Below are 18,275 nucleotides of genomic sequence, written 5' to 3' on the forward strand. Positions count from 1 at the left end.
GGAGGACAGGAAGCGTCCGTAGGATAGTACGGGGAGGACAGGCAGCGTCCGTAGGATAGTACGGGGAGGACAGGCAGCGTCCGTAGGATAGTACGGGGAGGACAGGCAGCGTCCGTAGGATAGTACGGGGAGGACAGGCAGCGTCCGTAGGATAGTACGGGGAGGACAGGCAGCGTCCGTAGGATAGTACGGGGAGGACAGGCAGCGTCCGTAGGATAGTACGGGGAGGACAGGCAGCGTCCGTAGGATAGTACGGGGAGGACAGGCAGCGTCCGTAGGATAGTACGGGGAGGACAGGCAGCGTCCGTAGGATAGTACGGGGAGGACAGGCAGCGTCCGTAGGATAGTACGGGGAGGACAGGCAGCGTCCGTAGGATAGTACGGGGAGGACAGGCAGCGTCCGTAGGATAGTACGGGGGGGGGACTGGCAATGTCCGTAGGATAGTACGGGGGGGGGGGGGGGGGAGTCATGCAGCGTCCGTAGGATAGTACGGGGGGGGGACAGGCAGCGTCCGTAGGATAGTACGGGGGGGGACAGGCAGCGTCCGTAGGATAGTACGGGGGGGACAGGCAGCGTCCGTAGGATAGTACGGGGGGGACAGGCAGCGTCCGTAGGATAGTACGGGGGGGACAAGCAGTGTCCGTAGGATAGTACGGGGGGGGGGGACTGGCAATGTCCGTAGGATAGTACGGGGGGGGGGGGGGAGTCATGCAGCGTCTGTAGGATAGTACGGTGGGGGGACAGGCAGCGTCCGTAGGATAGTACGGGGAGGGGCGACAGGAAGTGTCCGTAGGGTAGTGCGGCGGAGGGGGGGCAGGCAGCGTCCGTAGGGTAGTACGGTGGGGGGGACAGGCAGCGTCCGTAGGGTAGTACGGGGGGGGGGGCGGCATGCAGCATCCGTAGGATAGTAGGGGGGGGGGGAGGCAGAAGAATGACGCAGGATTGCACTGGATAATGTCTGTAGGATGGCACAGTACTGCAATATCTAGGACCTTTTGTATTAAAGTGACAGTAGATTGCAGCAGTACTTGCCTTGGACTGAAGTTGGCATTAGGAATGCTTGGGAGAGGATGGCTCTGGTCAGCAATGGGTGCCTGTAGCCTGTACCAAGATGGATAGTAGGCAGATTGCAGGAATTTTATGAGACTGCTAGACTGGAAATATGATTTACAGAGCATAATGGGAGTGCTGATTGCCACTTTAAACAAGCTAGCAGGCTTTCGAGAAGTGCTGAAGTCTGCTAGCAGCATGTCTAAAGTGACAATCGGCACTCCCATTAGAATCTGTATTTATCCTTTACAAACTGGAGCTAAAGGGTACTTTTGGCACTTTTCCACAGCAAGTACCGGCTAGTACCGGCTCGGCTCTACTCGGCCCTGCTTGGCCCGGTTTGCTTTTCCACTGCGTGCGGTACCGCATGGTATAGTGTCAGAACGGTTCGGTACGGTACGGTATAGGTTTGCTTTTCCACTAAAGTAGTACTAAAGTTAAGTGGGTGGGATAACAACGGGGTGGGTGTGATTCTCTGACCAATCAGTGGCTAGTAGTGACTGCATGCAAAGGATTGTGGGATATGGTACCTGTTGGAACCACAATCGAGTAGGTACTGTTTTTTCAGAGCCGTACCGTACCGTTCGGTTCCATGCAGTGGAAAAGCAAACCTATACCGTACCGTACCGAACCGTTCCGACCCTATACCATGCGGTACCGCAGTGGAAAAGCACAAAAGTGTGCCGAACCAGTACGGTTCCATGCAGTGGAAAAGCGCCTTTTGAAAAGCTTCAGAGCTGGGTCACACCAGAACCCAGAGCGGGAAGTGTGTTTCATGCGTGTTTTCCTGCACTGCGTTCAGAACGCACTTACTTTGAGATCTGCTGCGGGTGCCAATACATTAACAGCACCCCAAATGTATATTCCAAATGCAGTGCATTTGCGGGCATCAGATTGCTTAGTGCCCCAGTGCCATGCAATTTGGTGCAGTGCATTTTCCATGCACTGCTTTTTGTGCATTCTGGTTCAATTTGTAGCCCATTGAATGGGCTTCCTGATCACACAGGAAGGTGCAGTGTGTTCCTGTGCGATTCTGGTGTGAATCAGCCCCCCTCAAAGCTTGCTTAAAGCTCTGCAAATGCTTTGTAAAAGCTTGCTGTTTACACTGCTCTTCTACAAGCTGAAGCAGGCATTACGTTCCAGTATGTAACTCGCCTAACACACACATAGGTGGAAGGTATGGTGTAGAACTCCAGGTATTAAAAATACAATCTGGATATTATGCCATCTTTAGGCTTCATGCACACTGGTTTATTGTAATGTGATTTCTCCTGACAGAGAAAATTAGCGGTAAAAAATCGCCTAAGCTGCATTTTTTTAAGCCAGTTTAACAGCATTTGGTGATTGGGAATTTTTCATTGGCCAGAATTTTAATTTGTTCTGGCCTTTAAAATGAAAAAACTCTGAAATCTTAAACACACCTAGCGTTTTGGGCGCAATTTAGAGTGGCGCTTTCTTACGCCCAGAAGCTCCCCTCTTAAACGCGATTCTTCTGCATTCAGGAGAGGAGCTTTGACTGCCACTAATCTCTGGTAAAACCCATGTGTACATGGACACATAGGCTGTTGTTGAGTTCAGGGGCTTTGGCAAAACAAAATGCCAAAATCTCCTAAGCTTTGGTTTAAGAGCAGTAGTGTGTAAGAGGACTAAGCGTAGATTGCAATGAACATTGTGCCTGCATCCTGAAATCTGCGCTGTCCCTCATCATTGCATGAATGAGCATACTCTCCCATCCACAAATCTACACATTCACAGTGCACTCTCCTCACACCTGTCCGAGCAGCACTGAGTGCAGAAGGAGCTCGGAGCAACTAGTTTAAGGGAGAGTGCATTGCACATGTGCAGATTTGTGGATGAGAGAGCGCGCTCATTCCAGTGCTGATGGTGGCACACTCAACTGACCGACCATCCAAAATGCAGGTTGGCCTAGATCACTCAGAATGATACTTTTTGGCTAGTTTTTGTGGACTTTGGAAACTACTGGGACCCATTGACTGCACTGAAAATTTAACTATAAAAATCCTTTCATACAACATTTTTGGACTATTTACTATTAAAGTTCTATAAGGGATTGCTTTGCGTGGCCAACTAGACTTCTACCCCAGATCAGTTTTTAAAACGTATTGACAGTGTAAATGTTTGGGTAAACAGGATTTCCATCATTCATATGTTATGTTTCTTGTAGATTTGTCGCTGCTTCAGGATGATGTTCAGGAAGAGATAGATGGATGTAAGTGCCTTTTTCTCTTTTACATTTATTTTATCCGTCGTGTTTTTGTGTGCTGATCTTTATTTCAGGAATAACTATGCAAACTTTCAGCTGTGTAGTAAGATTATTGGCTTGCCTTATCTCATTGCAATGTATACCTGTTTTAGTTATAGAGGTAGAGTTCATTGTGTAGACAGATGCAGCATGTATGCCTGAGCTAAGGATGGATGGACGCCAGGAAGAAAATGCTACATGAATCATCTGCCCTTAGGCGATTCTGCCCGCGATCCGGAAATCGTTGCAAATCGCGGGACACCCCGAAGGCTGTGCTATGTTGCCGCGATTTCCGCCTGCCGAATCGCGGTAACATTGCGCAAACAAAATCGCGGGTCGCATGACGCCCCAAAGAAGCTCTTGTACCTTTTTTGGGCGTCATGCACAGCGTTTGGGGGGCCATTGCAAATCAACGGCAACGCACAGGCGTCCCGCGATTTGCAATGATTTCCGGATTGCGGTGTTCTGCCCGTGATCCGCTACGCTAACATGTGAACGTAGCCTAACGCAAGCTGGCCACTGCCAGAATTGCTAGAGTGTAGTTTTTCAAAGTGATTTCTCAACAAAATAAAGCTTGGAGACATGGATGGGTGAGTGTTCTTTTAAAATTTAAACATGAATAAATTATACTTGCCTGCTCTGTGCAATTGGTTTTGCACAGGGTGGCCCGGATCCTCCTCTTCTCAGCCCTCTCTTTGCTGCTCCTGGTCCCTCTGTCCTGTTGAGTGCACCCACAGCAAGCCGCTTGCTATGGGGACACCTGAGCCGAGCTGAAGCTCTGTGCGTCCATTTAGACACGGTGCTGCCATTCGAGCCCCGCCCCCCTCTCTTCTCTGATTGGCTAACTGACTTTGACAGCAGTTGAAGCCAATGAAGCCGGATGGCCTAGGGACTCGTGGACATCGCTTGATAGAGATGGGGCTCAGGTAAATATTAGGGTTGCTCGGGGGGCTGCTACACACTGAAGGCTTTTTATCTTATTGCATAGAATGCATTAGGATAAAAAACCTTCCATTTTTACAACTTTTTTTTAAATCGCTTTTTTGGTTTGTGGTGCTCAGATGTAGTGTAGTTCCGCTTTTAAAAGGGTTAGTTCACCTTTACAGAAAAAAATGTAAAGGTAAATAACCCCATTTTAGCTAAAAATAACCTCTTTGCTATTTTAGTAACGCCGACTTTCCCACAATGCAATGCTTGCCAGAATTGCATCACATGGGTGTTCACACCCATGGGATAAGATTTAGGTACAAGGGAAAAAAGGGTCCTACAACATTTTGGTGCAAAATGATTCCCCCGCATCAAAGTCGCATTGCATGCGTGTGAACACCGATGCAATGCGATTCTGTTAAGCTCACTGCATTTTGCAATGTGTTTCGGGGTGTCGTTCATGGAACATTAAGCTCCCGTTCACATCGGGTAGATTTGACATGCGATTTGACATGTCAAATCGCATGCCAAATCAGAGCCTATTGCTGGCAACGTCACTGTCCGAATTGGTGCAACCCTGACTTTGCGGCGCCGCACCGATTCCCAAAAGTCGTTTCTGCACTACTTTTGGCGACTTCAGGGTGATTTCAATAGACATCTGTGCATGAACCCATACAGATGTCTGTCAAATCGCCCCCAAGTCGCACTGACATGCGAGTTTGACATCATGCACGTTCAGCTGAATGATTTCAAACCCGTTGCCAGCAATAGGCTCCGATTTTACATGCAATTTGACATGAAAAATTGCATGCCAAATCGGCAAAATGTCAACAGGGCTTCATGTTCCATCAACGATACCCTAAAACAGATTGCAAAATGCAGTGTGCTTGCCAGAATCTCATCGCATGGGTGTTCACACCCATGCAATGCGATTGGGTGTGGAGAAAAAAGGATCCTACAACATCTTGGTGCAAATGTGATGCATTTTGAGCCATACAAAATACTTGGCTCAAATCGCATCACACAGACATCACATGTGATGTGCACAGGAATGCGGTGCGTTTTTGGCACAAATCACATGCGGTGTTCAGCATGCACCAGTGTGAACCCAGGCTATGTTCCATGAACGACATCTTAAAACAGAACCCAGGCTTAAAAAAAAACGTTAGAAGAAAAAATGCCAGTTAGCAGCGTTTTTTGGCATTTATCTGCGTTTATTGACGTTGGAGCATTTTTGCAGCTGAAAACGCCACTCAAAACCCACTAGTTTTCATTTTTTTTTTTTTTACAGTCAAACTGCCCCTGCCAAAAACTGCTGATAACAGCCTGTGTGTGCATGGATAACATGCTGGGACATTTATTGGCTGTAGAAAAAAACGTCTGACGCCAAAAAACAGCAGCTGTAAAAACGTCCAGTGTGCATGAGGCCTTAGGCCTCTTGCACACAGTACTGATGTTCATAGGGAAAATTCCGGTCCGGACCGGTGCAAAATACTGAACCAAAACGCAGATTTTCCTGTTTTGTTTGTTTTTTTTCGGATGAATTTGGCGCTTGTTTACGTGCCTGTGTGCACAGGCACATTGTAAGAGCCGGTTCACATTAGAGCGATCCGACTTGCCGGGGCGACCTCACAAGTCACGGTGCGCTGCTCGCACCGCGACCTCGGAGCGGCCGGCACGGACTTCATAACATTGAAGTCTATGCAAGTCGCTCCGAGTCGCCCCCAAAGAAACTCCGGACCCTTTTTCTAAGTCGGAGCGACTTGTGTCGCTCCTATTAGAACGGGTCCACAGCTTCTCTATGGCAGGCAAACTGTCAGGCGACCAGGTCGCCTGACAGGTCGCCCCAGTGTGAACCGGCTCTAAATGAGCTACATTTTAGCTCAGTAAAAAAAAAAAAAAAAAAAAAAACACTGTACTGAGCTTGGATAGTGTTTTGTTTTATGCTGTCACTTGCAATATATTTTTAAATTCAGACTGTCCTATTGAAATTACTGGGGAAAAAAAAAAAAATTATATTTATTTATATATATATATATATATATATATATATATATATATATATATATATATATATATATATATATATATTAAAGTTTTTTATTTTTTTTTATTTTAAATGTTCGTTGCAGGGTTACTAACAATAAACCTATCGTGGGACAAATACCATTCATTTTCAGAAAATGCTAGTTTACTGGCTGTCACACTAACCCTTGGGCTTCAGGACTTTTAGCGACTGGGTCACTAACTTGACATAAATGTGTGGAACAGATACTGCTTTATTCACTGCTTGCTTGTTTTGAAATTTGACCAAGCAGTGACCACACCTGTAATTCTGTCACAATTGGCTTCCTTTTAGAAAATCAGTACTGTCACACCTTGTTATGAAGTTTACGCTTTACATTTTTGTAGTATGAGGGCTTTTTTGTTATGGATAAAATTGAATGAATTGTTTTGGAGGGCCTTTGAACTACATAGCTGTTGGTAAATATTAGGGATGCACCGAAAGTAAAATTCTGGACCGAAACCGAAAATGCAGGATGCCCTTGGCCGAAAACCGAAAATGACTTTTTTTCCCCCCAAATGATTTTAAAATGGAACAGGGGCATACACCAAAAACAGGCAGCAACGTACACCTGTCGCTGCCACCCTGTCACAGTATATGTACTGTGACGGGTTGGCAAGTGGTTAATTTATTTACCAATGGTATTTGTATTATGCAGCATGAGGGGGTTAATGTATTGCCACTGCTGGTCACTGATGCATTAGTGACCGACCAGTGGCAGTTAATTAACCCCTTTGTGCTGCATTAGTGCAACCAGTGTCAGTGTTAACACTGGTTGCACTGATACTGGTTGCACTAATGCAGCACAAAGGGGTTAATTAACTGCCACTGGTCGGTCACTAATGCATCAGTGACCAGCAATGGCAATACATTAACCCCCTCATGCTTCATAATATTAACCACTTAAGCCCCGGAAGGTTTTAACCCCTTCCTGACCAGGCCCTATTTCGCGATTCGGCACTGCGTGACTTTAACGGACAATTGCGCGGTCGTGCGAGGCTGTACCTAAACAAATTTGACGTCCTTTTTTTTTTTCCCACAAACAGAGCTTTCTTTTGGTGGTATTTGATCACCTGTGCGATTTTGTTTGATCATGCGCTATAAACAAAGAGTGTAAATTTTGCAAAAATAACAATATTTTTTTATATGAAATTCCCAAAAAAAAATGTAAACAAATTTTTTTAACATTTTAGGCCAATTTGTTTTCTGCTACATATGTTTTTGGTAAAGAAAATCGCAATAAGCGTATTTTGATTGGTTTGCGCAAAAGTTATTGCGTTTACTAACAACGGGAAAGATTTTTGTCATTTTTGTTGTTTTTTTTTTTTTTTTTAACGAGTAATGGCGGCGATCTGCGATTTATTTTCTTTTTTTTTTATTTGCGGGACTGCAACATTACGGCGGACTGATCTGACCCTTGACTGACCTTTTTGACACTTTTGGGGGTACCAGGGACATTACTACAGTAATCAGTGCTATACATATGCACTGTTACTGTAAAAATGACACTGGCAGGGAAGGGGTTAACTTTATTGGAGAAGGAGGGGTTAAGTGTGTCCCTAGTGGCGTGTTTCTAACTGTGCAGGGATGTGGCTGTTCATGTAACAGCAGAGATCTACGGTCCTACATAGCAGGACTGTTTGATCTCTGCTGTTACACAAGGGAGAATGACAGGCGGCTTTGTTTACATTAGCCGCCTGCCTTTCTCCCTCTGTAACTGACGATCGCGAGTGACTGGCGGACATCGGGTCCGCCGGTCACTCGCGCGAAGGTGTCCGTGAACGAACGGGGGCGGGAGCCCCCCTATTGGCTCACAGGCTGGTGACGTACCGATACGTCACTTTGCCTACACGGGGCTGTCCGCCGCAGTATATGTACTTGCGGAGGTCGGCAAGCGGTTAATACTATTGGTAACCTCGTCTCATCAGCGTCCCCCCCCCCCCCCGCCTCAGCATCCCTCCCCATCCCAATGATGCTATCTCCTTACTCTCAGCTCCAGTCCTCCTGTATCCTTCCTTTCAAAAGATGCGCCTATGGCCGGCGACCCGCCTCCTGGTGATGTCACTACTACTACTACGATGTGCATGAATGAACTAACACACTGGGCGGGCGGGCGAGTGGCCTATAATTAAGTGAGCCCTTCACTTCCCTGTCAGCGGAGATACCTGCCTGATAGGGAAGTGAAGCGCTCACTTAGTTACAGCTATTAGCGGCCGCTCGCCCGCCCGCCAAGTGTGTTAGTTCATTCATGCACATCGTAGTAGTTGTGACATCACCGAGAAGCGGGCCGCCGGCCAGAGGCGGGTCTTTTGAAACCTGCTCTGCGCCCGCGGTGGCCATCATTAATATCGGCATCTTTAACCCATTTTCAGCCGAAATGGAATAAGCCCATTTTCGGCCGAAAATTTTGGTTGCCGAAATTTCGGGGGACCACTAGTAAATATACAAAGAATGTACTATAAGGGCTTATTTGCATGGCCATTCCTAGATGTACAACACCCAGATGTGCCTATTTCTGTGGATACAGTAAGGCATTTCTAATCGGATGCAGCCACTCATCCTGTACAAATCAATGATGGGCTGAGAGGTTCTGCAGCTGTTTACGTGAGATGAATAGACCCTTGGTGCAAACAATCTGCCTACATACAGAGATGCTTGTCTATCCCTAAATGCATGTAATTTGAGCAATTACATGTGAACAGCCATGGACAGGGCCAGCCTGTCATTGTTTTGCACAAGCTTCCTGCCCACGGCTAATTGGAAATGGCTAGCTGCACCAGCTACAGGAATGCGCTGACCTGGGCTGTAAATGTTTAGGAACAGCTTTAGAAATAAAGATCATTGGGATATTTTTTCGTGGAGGGGACGCCAGTCCACCTGGGTCTTCCGTCCCTCTGGGAGGCCCGAGCGACCAGCCCGCTAAAGAAAATGACATTGGTCGATCCCTAATCCTTACTATGTTTTTTATTTTACAAATTTATGTCAACGGGGAAATGCCACAAACGCCCCACAACCTTGTGCAATGCATTTGTTGGTTTAAATGGGGTTAAATCAGGCAGTGAGGAGTCGTTGCATTGCTTCCTCACCACCTGTAAGTAGCCACTGGAGCACGATCGGAACGTGGATTAGGCTTCAGAGGCAATCAGTAGCACATTCTTTTTATTCTACAGGGCATATGCTTTCAAAAAATATATGGTTTGGGGGGATCTTTTGCAAAATGCTGTACGTGAAAAACAAGAACCTACAGATTTTAGAGACATTTTTGCATACGTTCACCACGTGGATCAGACTGCAGAGGCAAGGGAGATTTAGATGCATGTCTAAATCAATCCTTACCTAGGGGTCGACCAATTATTGGTGGGGGCAGATATTCACTTTTTTTGAACTATCGGTCACAAACTTGCCGATATGACCAATATTGCTTCAAGTGGTTGTACCGGGGGGATGCTTTTTGTAATTACAGCCGATGAGTCTAAGCAGCCGCTCGGCTGTTATTACAAGCATTGCAGTGCTTACGTTTTTTCCTTTAAAGCGGAGTTCCACCATCAGATTTTTTTAAACAAAAATAGCCCATTAATATTAATACATCTCGCTTGCCAAAACCGCAATTTGCATATTTATGAGTTGAACGGTGTATTTGTTTAGTGAAAATCTTACTTTATAAAGTCTGTGCGTTGTCATCTTTAGTAAGGGCGTCTGAAGCCGCAGTGTGCTTCTTCCTGGTTGCTGTTCATTCTGGCTACCCAGAATGCAGCAGGAAATCCCGCACATGGGCAGTACTATGCTTTAGGCACAGCATTTCTGCCATCACATTGCTACCCCCTTGACAGTACTGCCTCTATCAGTGTACATTCCATCTATTACATTGCTGCATAAATCACATTGTGACATGTCATACACCCATCCATCCATCCACATTGCTTGCTGCAAAAATCAAAGTGCTGATCGATCTGCAACTTACTCCCACTCCGCTATTTGGGACGAAAAGGGTAACACTGGCAAAAATAGCAGTGTTTCCCTTATTAAAGATGGCGCCGGACGCGCTTTACTCCGCCTCACGTGTCATTTCCTGTTTTAAAAAAACCGCGATTTGAGGAGAGGCCGGCCGCTGCGTCATTGCCCATTGCCTTCTGGGAGTGATTACAAACAGCTCTCATGAGGCAATGCGAAACAGGCAGTGACTACGGCGGCCACAGCCGAGGAGGGGGGAGGAAGGAAGAAGGAGGAAATGAACATTATAATGAACTAAAAATAAGGTTAGAAACTCCAAAAACAAAAAAAAATGCCCAATTGTTCTTGAGAATGCACAGCCCGAACTAAACCTTTAAAGTTGTGAAACAGGGTGGAACTCCACTTTAACCTAAGTTCTGTGTGCGCCAGAATGTTGCGGTGCAAGAATACAATATGTTGTTGTCCCCCCCGTAAAGAAAAAAAAAAAACGCTATGCTTGCCTGTTCTGCAGCTGGTTTGGTCCCAGGCTGGGCTGTCAGCAAGAGCCTCAGTGTGCAGGAGAGGGAGCAGGAGAGAACAGAAGCTCCATAGTAACTCTGTTGAAGTCACTTCCCATGCATTTCCCAGTCGTTGTCTGCTTTCTCCTGCACACAGAGGGCCCCACTGGAGACTGGAGCGCTGCAGAACAGGCAAGTATAGCTATTGTGTGTTTTTTTTTTTTTTTTTTTCTTTACAGGGCTAGATTGAGTAAGCTTAGAATGTGGCTGACAGTAGTTTTAGAGTTAGGGCTCTTTCACACGGGCGTTCCTTTTTTTTTTTGCCCGATCAGGTCCTTTTTTTTTTTTTTGTAACGGACACGGATGACACTTGTGTCATCCGGTCCGTATGTCTGTTTTTGATCCCATCCGTTTGCGGATGAAAAACTGACATAATGCATGTCTATGTAAATACGGATGTCTGCGGATGACACCACTGACATCCGTTTTTGCTTCCGTTCCGTTTTTTGAAAGGAAGAAAAAATAGGGTTCTCCTCCGTTCAAAAAAACTGAACTGAACTGACAAAAAACGGATGTCAGAGGATGATCATCCGATGACATCCGTATTTACATAGAGATACATTATGTCCGTTTTTCATCAGCAAACGGATGGGATGAAAAACGGACATACGGAACACCCGTGTGAAAGAGCCCTTAGTCTTTACTTCCACTTTAAGCTTTACGTTTTTCTATAGCCAAAACATGTTTGTTTTATTTTGTATAGAGTGGAGAAGGATTATAAGTTCTTCAGTTTTTTACTGTTGTCTGTTTCCTTGGTGCAAATTTTCCCTTATTTCCTGTCTGGGGAAAAAAGGTTATCCTTAGGACAGAAAGTGTGTGTGGGTGGGTGGGGGGTGAGTGAGTTAATCTAACAGGAACACAAACTGAAGTAAACTTTTTTTTTTTTTTTATCGTTCAGTCAGCGGTCAGATTACACTGATTAGCACTGTGGTCTATAGCTGGCAGCACTGATAGAGCGGGGAAAATCGACAGACTGGTTGTACAAAATCTGTACAATCAGTCTGCCCACAAATCAGTTGAAATTTGGCCGGTCCCTGCTGAGCCGCCCAAATTTCGATCCATGTATGTCCTTATTTACCTTTGTTTGAAAGGCTGTAGCCTGAGTAGCAAGTAGCCAAATAATTTTTAGGCCCCTTTCCCACTGATGGAGTCCCTGCTGAGAAGGCAGGTCTGTGTCTGCTCTGCTGATGCAGAACTGACCACTGTTCTCTATGGGGCTGTCAGATGAAAACAGGCCGCCTATCATCTGATCCACCAGATCCCCCATCCGTCTGTTTTGAGCAGATTCATTCGGACGCCGGCAGTTGTCAGGGGACACATGTCCACTGACATAAGCCACTCCATAGAGAGCAATGAATAGTCTGATCAGGTCTGCCTGAAAAACTGACAGGTGGACCTGATCTGTCCGTCAGTGTGAGAGGGGCCTAAAAAGAGTCATTTTATGTGTACATGACTGTCATATTAGAGGACTATGTTTGCCTAAATACCTCTGTTACTCTGGCTATGTCCACCTAGTCCTTCCTTTTTAGATGTCTGTCTCCTATAGCTAATGTTTGCTTTGTGATCTTGTTTCTTGGTTTATGGTGTGACTCACTCCAAGGTATTGAGACAGGTCTTGTCACGAGTATAAATTAGTGGTAGAAGTTTTTACCACATTAGGCCATGTAAAAATCTGCTATACATCAAAAGATTTTGTACACTAAAAATGTGGTTAAATAACTAGTTTAAACCAGTAATCCAGAAGTTTTGGGATAAAGTGTAGAAGTTTTAGAGTCGGTTCACACTGAGGCCACATGATTCCTTACTACTTCGGGGGCGACTTGTGCATTACATTGCACCACCACTTCGGAGCGACTTGCAGGGACTTCACATTATGGAAGTCTATGCAAGTCGCTCCGAGGTCGCCCGAAATGGTACAGGACCCTTTTTCTAAGTCGGAGCGACTTGTGTCGCTCCTATTAGAACAGGTCCTGTAGCGGTCAATGGACCGCGAGGGAGCGCGACTTGTCAGGCTGACAAGTCGCACTAATGTGAACCGGCTCTTAAAGCCTCTGTTAGTGTGTTGTTGTTTTTTTTTTTTTTTTTGCGCTTTCCCTGTTGGGAAGGACTTCTAACTGGACGATAGTTTTCACTGGGACGCAATCTTCTAGAGGGGAAGGTTGTTGCAGTGACAACTGTCTAAGATTTCCACTCACTTCCTGTCCTAAGGATATCTCCCCAATGAGACGGGCGGGGGGGGGGGGGGGGGAAATCTATATATTTGTACAGTTAAGGAGAAGCTTTGCTATCTCTGTAGGAAGCTGATGTCTTCCTAATGCTGGCTATTAGCCAAGCCTACTCTTGTAATGGCTACTCATTTTGGCCTGTCTACGAGACAAATTTTTTGTGGCTGTTTGGTGTTCTGATGTTATAGGAAACGTGCTAAGTAGATTTTTGTGCTATGGCGACCTCTCTTTATGAAATGTTACTTGTCTACTACTCATGCTGATCCAGTGGTTTCAATAATTTTTGTGTGACCTGGAACAAATGTGCATATTGGAGTTTGGGCTTCACTTCCTGCTTGCATGTTTTTTTCTTTTTTGCTTTCAGTCGGGAACTCAAAATATAGGCCAGAGACAACCAGATTATTAGGACAGTGATGGCAGCCATCAATTTTGTTGTACTGCGTATTTCCTTTAGGCCCCTTTCACACTTGTGCGACCTAAAAATCTCACTATTTTGCCGTGATTTTGACTGGACTTGAAGCAATACTGGTGTAATCTTGAAGTCTATAGCCCTCAAAACACATTGTCCGGTCAGAATGTTTATACTGCTCTGATAAACAGTGTCTATTTATGCAAATAAGCAAAGATCTGTAAGTAAGGAGATTCTCAACTTATTTCCATAAATCAACAAAAATTCAAGATAGTTTTAGTGGCACTAACCTGAAGTTAAGAGGAATACAATTTTGTGCAAAATATATATATTTATTAAATAAATCCCTGCAGAATAATGTCAAAAGATAACTGGTAACAACCACAAAATGTAGAACAAAATTCAATATGTATCACACCGGTAATGTGAGAAATGCAATCAAAGAATATTATTACAGAATATCAAGGTAACCAAAACCCATAACTTCCGGAATGTGATGAATAGCCTACCATGAGCTCGCAAAAGATGGAAACAATCTGACAGATTTGACACGTGACTTCTCTCAGCCAACAGATGTTCACAACCCAATGTTTAAGCCCCGGTTCACACTTCTGCGTGTGCGGGGTTCGCATGTAATGTCGGAGCGCACTGCTCCGACATTACATGCGATCAGCAGTACGGTGCGAGTTTAGCCATACAGTTTGTATGGCTAAATTCGCATCGCACCCGCAGCAAACACGCACAGGAGGCATTTTTGCTGCCGCATCAGGATCGGATCGCACAGCGGTTCACACTTGTGCGATCCGATCCTGTGCGAACTGCACGATCGCACTGCGATATGCGATCAAACTGGGGGTGTCGTTAAGATTACATTGACACCCCCAGCGTATCGCATATGGCAGTGTGAACTGCCGGGGGTGCGTGTGCGATGCGGGAAAAGGCTGCGAATTCGCAGCCTTCCCGCATCGCATATATGTGAACCGAGCCTAAAAGAAATGCATGGACAAAAATTGTTACACCATGCACCAAGACATGCTGGAAGTCCAAACAGTTTTTGGTAAAATAAACTTCTATTAAATTAATATATTTTTAAGAATACATCATAACTTCCCCATTTACTATGGCTAAAGTCAGCCTAAAATTCTCAAGATAAAAACTTTAGACCAATCGTACTGCAGTTAGAATGATTCAAATTCAAAACTTGATGCTATAGGGATGACAATGGGTCAATCATATGTATATGGCAAATGAATTGCCTGTAGGAAAAATAGAAATGGATACTTTACCAAACAAACTATAGATTTGTCTTTGTTGTCTGAGATGTCACGTTTGGGTAGCCTGAGCTTCAAATGTCTCCCATCAGCCTCAGAACCTCATCAGAGCACCTTACTCCCTTCACGGTCTGTTCAATTCTTTCCCGTCCCTTACTAAGACTAAACATATATCCTTTGGGCATGTGAGCGTGGATTTTGTTTTCCATATGGAAAAATACCTCAAAAGGGGGCTTATTTGCTAAATGGCTATAACTCTGAAAAATCAATAGGGAGCACTGTTGGCCTAAATAAAAGCTTGGGAGATTGAATTTAATTCAATTATTTTCTCAAAGATATCCTTCTGACCTAAGCTTAGGAAAGAAAACTTAATCTCATGGGGGATACCTTCATGCCACTATCCTGTCAAGAATAGTGTCTGGCTTGTAGGATTTATAACTACTTATATAAACATTCCTTTTATAAGTGAAGTCATTTAAGGGGAATTGGTACTCTTTACACACACAAAAGAAAAAAACAATGGTATACATAAACGTTCCTAAAATTTATTCAATTCAGTAGGCCTATGTACAGTGCCTTGCGAAAGTATTCGGCCCCCTTGAACTTTGCGAACTTTTGCCACATTTCAGGCTTCAAACCTAAATATATAAAACTGTAATTTGTTGTGAAGAATCAACAAGTGGGACACAATTATGAAGTGGAACGAAATTTATTGGATATTTCAAACTTTAACAAATAAAAAACTGAGAAATTGGGCGTGCAAAATTATTCAGCCCCTTTTTACTTTCAGTGCAGCAAACTCTCCAGAAGTTCAGTGAGGATCTCTGAATGATCCAATGTTGACCTAAATAACTAATGATGATAAACAGAATCCACCTGTGTGTAATCAAGTCTCCGTATAAATGCACTTGCACTGTGATAGTCTCGGAGGTCCGTTTAAAGCGCAGAGAGCATCTTGAAGAACAAGGAACACACCAGGCAGGTCCGAGATACTGTTTTGGAGAAGTTTAAAGCCGGATTTGGATACAAAAAGATTTCCCAAGCTTAAACATCCCAAGAGCACTGTGCAAGCGATAATATTGAAATGGAAGGAGTATCAGACCACTGCAAATCTACGACGACCTGGCAGTCCCTCTAAACTTTCAGCTCATACAAGGAGAAGACTGATCAGAGATTCAGCCAAGAGGCCCATGATCACTCTGGATGAACTGCAGAGATCTACAGCTGAGGTGGGAGACTCTGTCCATAGGACAACAATCAGCCGTATACTGCACAAATCTGGCCTTTATGGAAGAGTGGCAAGAAGAAAGCCATTTCTTAAAGATATCCATAAAAGATCTCCGAACTGTCCGCGTTGCCTTACCAATGTGGGTACTTTCTTACATATGTTTTGGGAATGCCCCAAGGTGGCCATGTTTTGGTTGCAAGTTTTTGATGTTACCAACCACAGGTTGGGCTTGGCTCTCCAGATCTCGCCGGTTCTGTCCCTGTTGGGCATTATGGACGATGACCAGAGACCCAGACCCACTAAACTATTTATCACATGCTTACTGTATTATATAAAACATACACTATTGCTGCGCTCAAGGTAACATAAATGAACAATGTAAAACCAGCAAATAAACATGCAAAACACTTGTGGGTAAAGCAGCCACACTAATCCGGAATGTGGCAGATTAAAAAAGAATAGAAAATAGTGACTGTGGCGCTAAACCCTATTAATTAAAGTCCCAGATATATGTGAGAAAGGCAGTCCATATACATACGTCTCCACACTTGAGAAGAAATTCCAGAGTAGAAAAACCACCACCACCAAAAAGCACTCCAGCACCAATACTCCTTACCAGATGTAGTTGATCTCCATGAGAGATCAAATGCGCATAACCGGTAAATGACAGAAGGCTTCCCCCAATGCTGTCCAATAAGCTCACAGAATGGTGTGGTATGCGGAAAGAAAGAGGACATCACATAGCGCAGACTGCTTTTTTAAACTTTCCTACTCACATATAGGGTACTTACAGGAAGAAGGAAGACACCTCGCATTTGTTACAATTGGCAGAGACCTCCCCGATGTTCCTGGGTGTCTTGACCACGGACCACCGGAACGATGGCCGCTCTGTCTCCTCCACGCTTGCGACACGCGTCACCTAGCACGCCACCCGACGTACGTTTCGTCGTAATAGACGTCGTCATGGGGTGTGGCTACAAGGTACGCTAGTGCCTTCTATAGCTGCGGAGGAGAACCCGCCTACCGGAAATGAGTGGCCGGAAATGAGGTATGCGCTCCACGAAACTGGAACCACCACAAAAACTGGAAGGAGAAAGGGAGAGAGAACAACATGGGGAAAAAAAGGAAAAATAAATCCAAAAACATCCTATTTTGTAATTCAATACATATTAACTCAATCGCCCTTCATGTGGATAATGCCCAAAGCCTAGAATTAAACAGGGAAGGGCACATATCAATACTCAAAAGTATATAAATATCCACCATAAGATAAAAAGCCGCGGCCTGGGGGAGACAGCGCCATCTACCGATGCTCATTGCCAAGAACATCCCAAGAACAAGGAGGTCCCAACAGACAATAACAATTAATCACAAAAATGCATAAAATACATACAATAAATATCAAACATCAATAAATATCAAACATCAAAAATTAAAATACCACACTTTTAAAATTTATATAAAAAAGTCAGCATTAAAAATGTACAATTATGCCAAACGGGAAATTGTTCTAAAATGGATTGCTCCTTCTCCCCCCTCGGTGGTTTCCTGGGAGCACTTTATTGATGAGGTTTTGCCATTATATAAAATGACTTGCATGTTGCGCAATTGCCCTAAAAAAATTTGATTGGGTGTGGCAGCCTTGGTTGGCCCAGTCGGGGTGGCCCGCCTGCTTTCATTACTGGTGCTTCTGGGCCTGGGGGCGTGGGAAGGCTTGCTAAGTATGTCCTGTTTTAATGTACCAATGCTGTCCTTGCTGTCATTGCTGTTCATATACTTTGTTGGCTGTTTATTATGTATCTGCTGTCCAACTTTTGAATGTGTCTTTCAAAATATTTAAATAAAGGAACCGTTTGATTTGTTAAAAAAAAAAAAGATCCATAAAAAGTGTCGTTTAAAGTTTGCCACAAGCCACCTGGGAGACACACCAAACATGTGGAAGAAGGTGCTCTGGTCCGATGAAACCAAAATTGAACTTTTTGGCAACAATGCAAAACGTTTTGTTTGACGTAAAAGCAACACAGCTCATCACCCTGAACACACCATCCCCACTGTCAAACATGGTGGTGGCAGCATCATGGTTTGGGCCTGCTTTTCTTCAGCAGGGACAGGGAAAATGGTTAAAATTGATGGGAAGATGGATGGAGCCGAATACATGACCATTCTGGAAGAAAACCTGATGGAGTCTGCAAAAGACCTGAGACTGGGACGGAGATTTGTCTTCCAACAAGACAATGATCCAAAACATAAAGCAAAATCTACAATGGAATGGTTCACAAATAAACATATCCAGGTGTTAGAATGGCCAAGTCAAAGTCCAGACCTGAA

General features: G+C 44.6%; 1 protein-coding gene across 3 annotated transcripts in view; it reads left to right on the plus strand.

Moving 5' to 3' along the window:
- Window positions 1-18,275, plus strand: part of PPP4R1 (protein phosphatase 4 regulatory subunit 1) — a 180,903-nt gene that overhangs the window by 1,310 nt on the left and 161,318 nt on the right. For all 3 annotated transcript variants that reach the window (XM_082259519.1, XM_082259520.1, XM_082259521.1), the window contains exon 2: window positions 3,237-3,281. In XM_082259519.1, the coding sequence (XP_082115645.1) occupies window positions 3,237-3,281 (45 nt within the window). The remainder of the gene's footprint in view (window positions 1-3,236; window positions 3,282-18,275) is intronic.

Source organism: Pelophylax lessonae, assembly GCF_965119305.1.
Source record: "Pelophylax lessonae genome assembly, chromosome: 5".
NCBI lineage: Eukaryota > Metazoa > Chordata > Amphibia > Anura > Ranidae > Pelophylax > Pelophylax lessonae.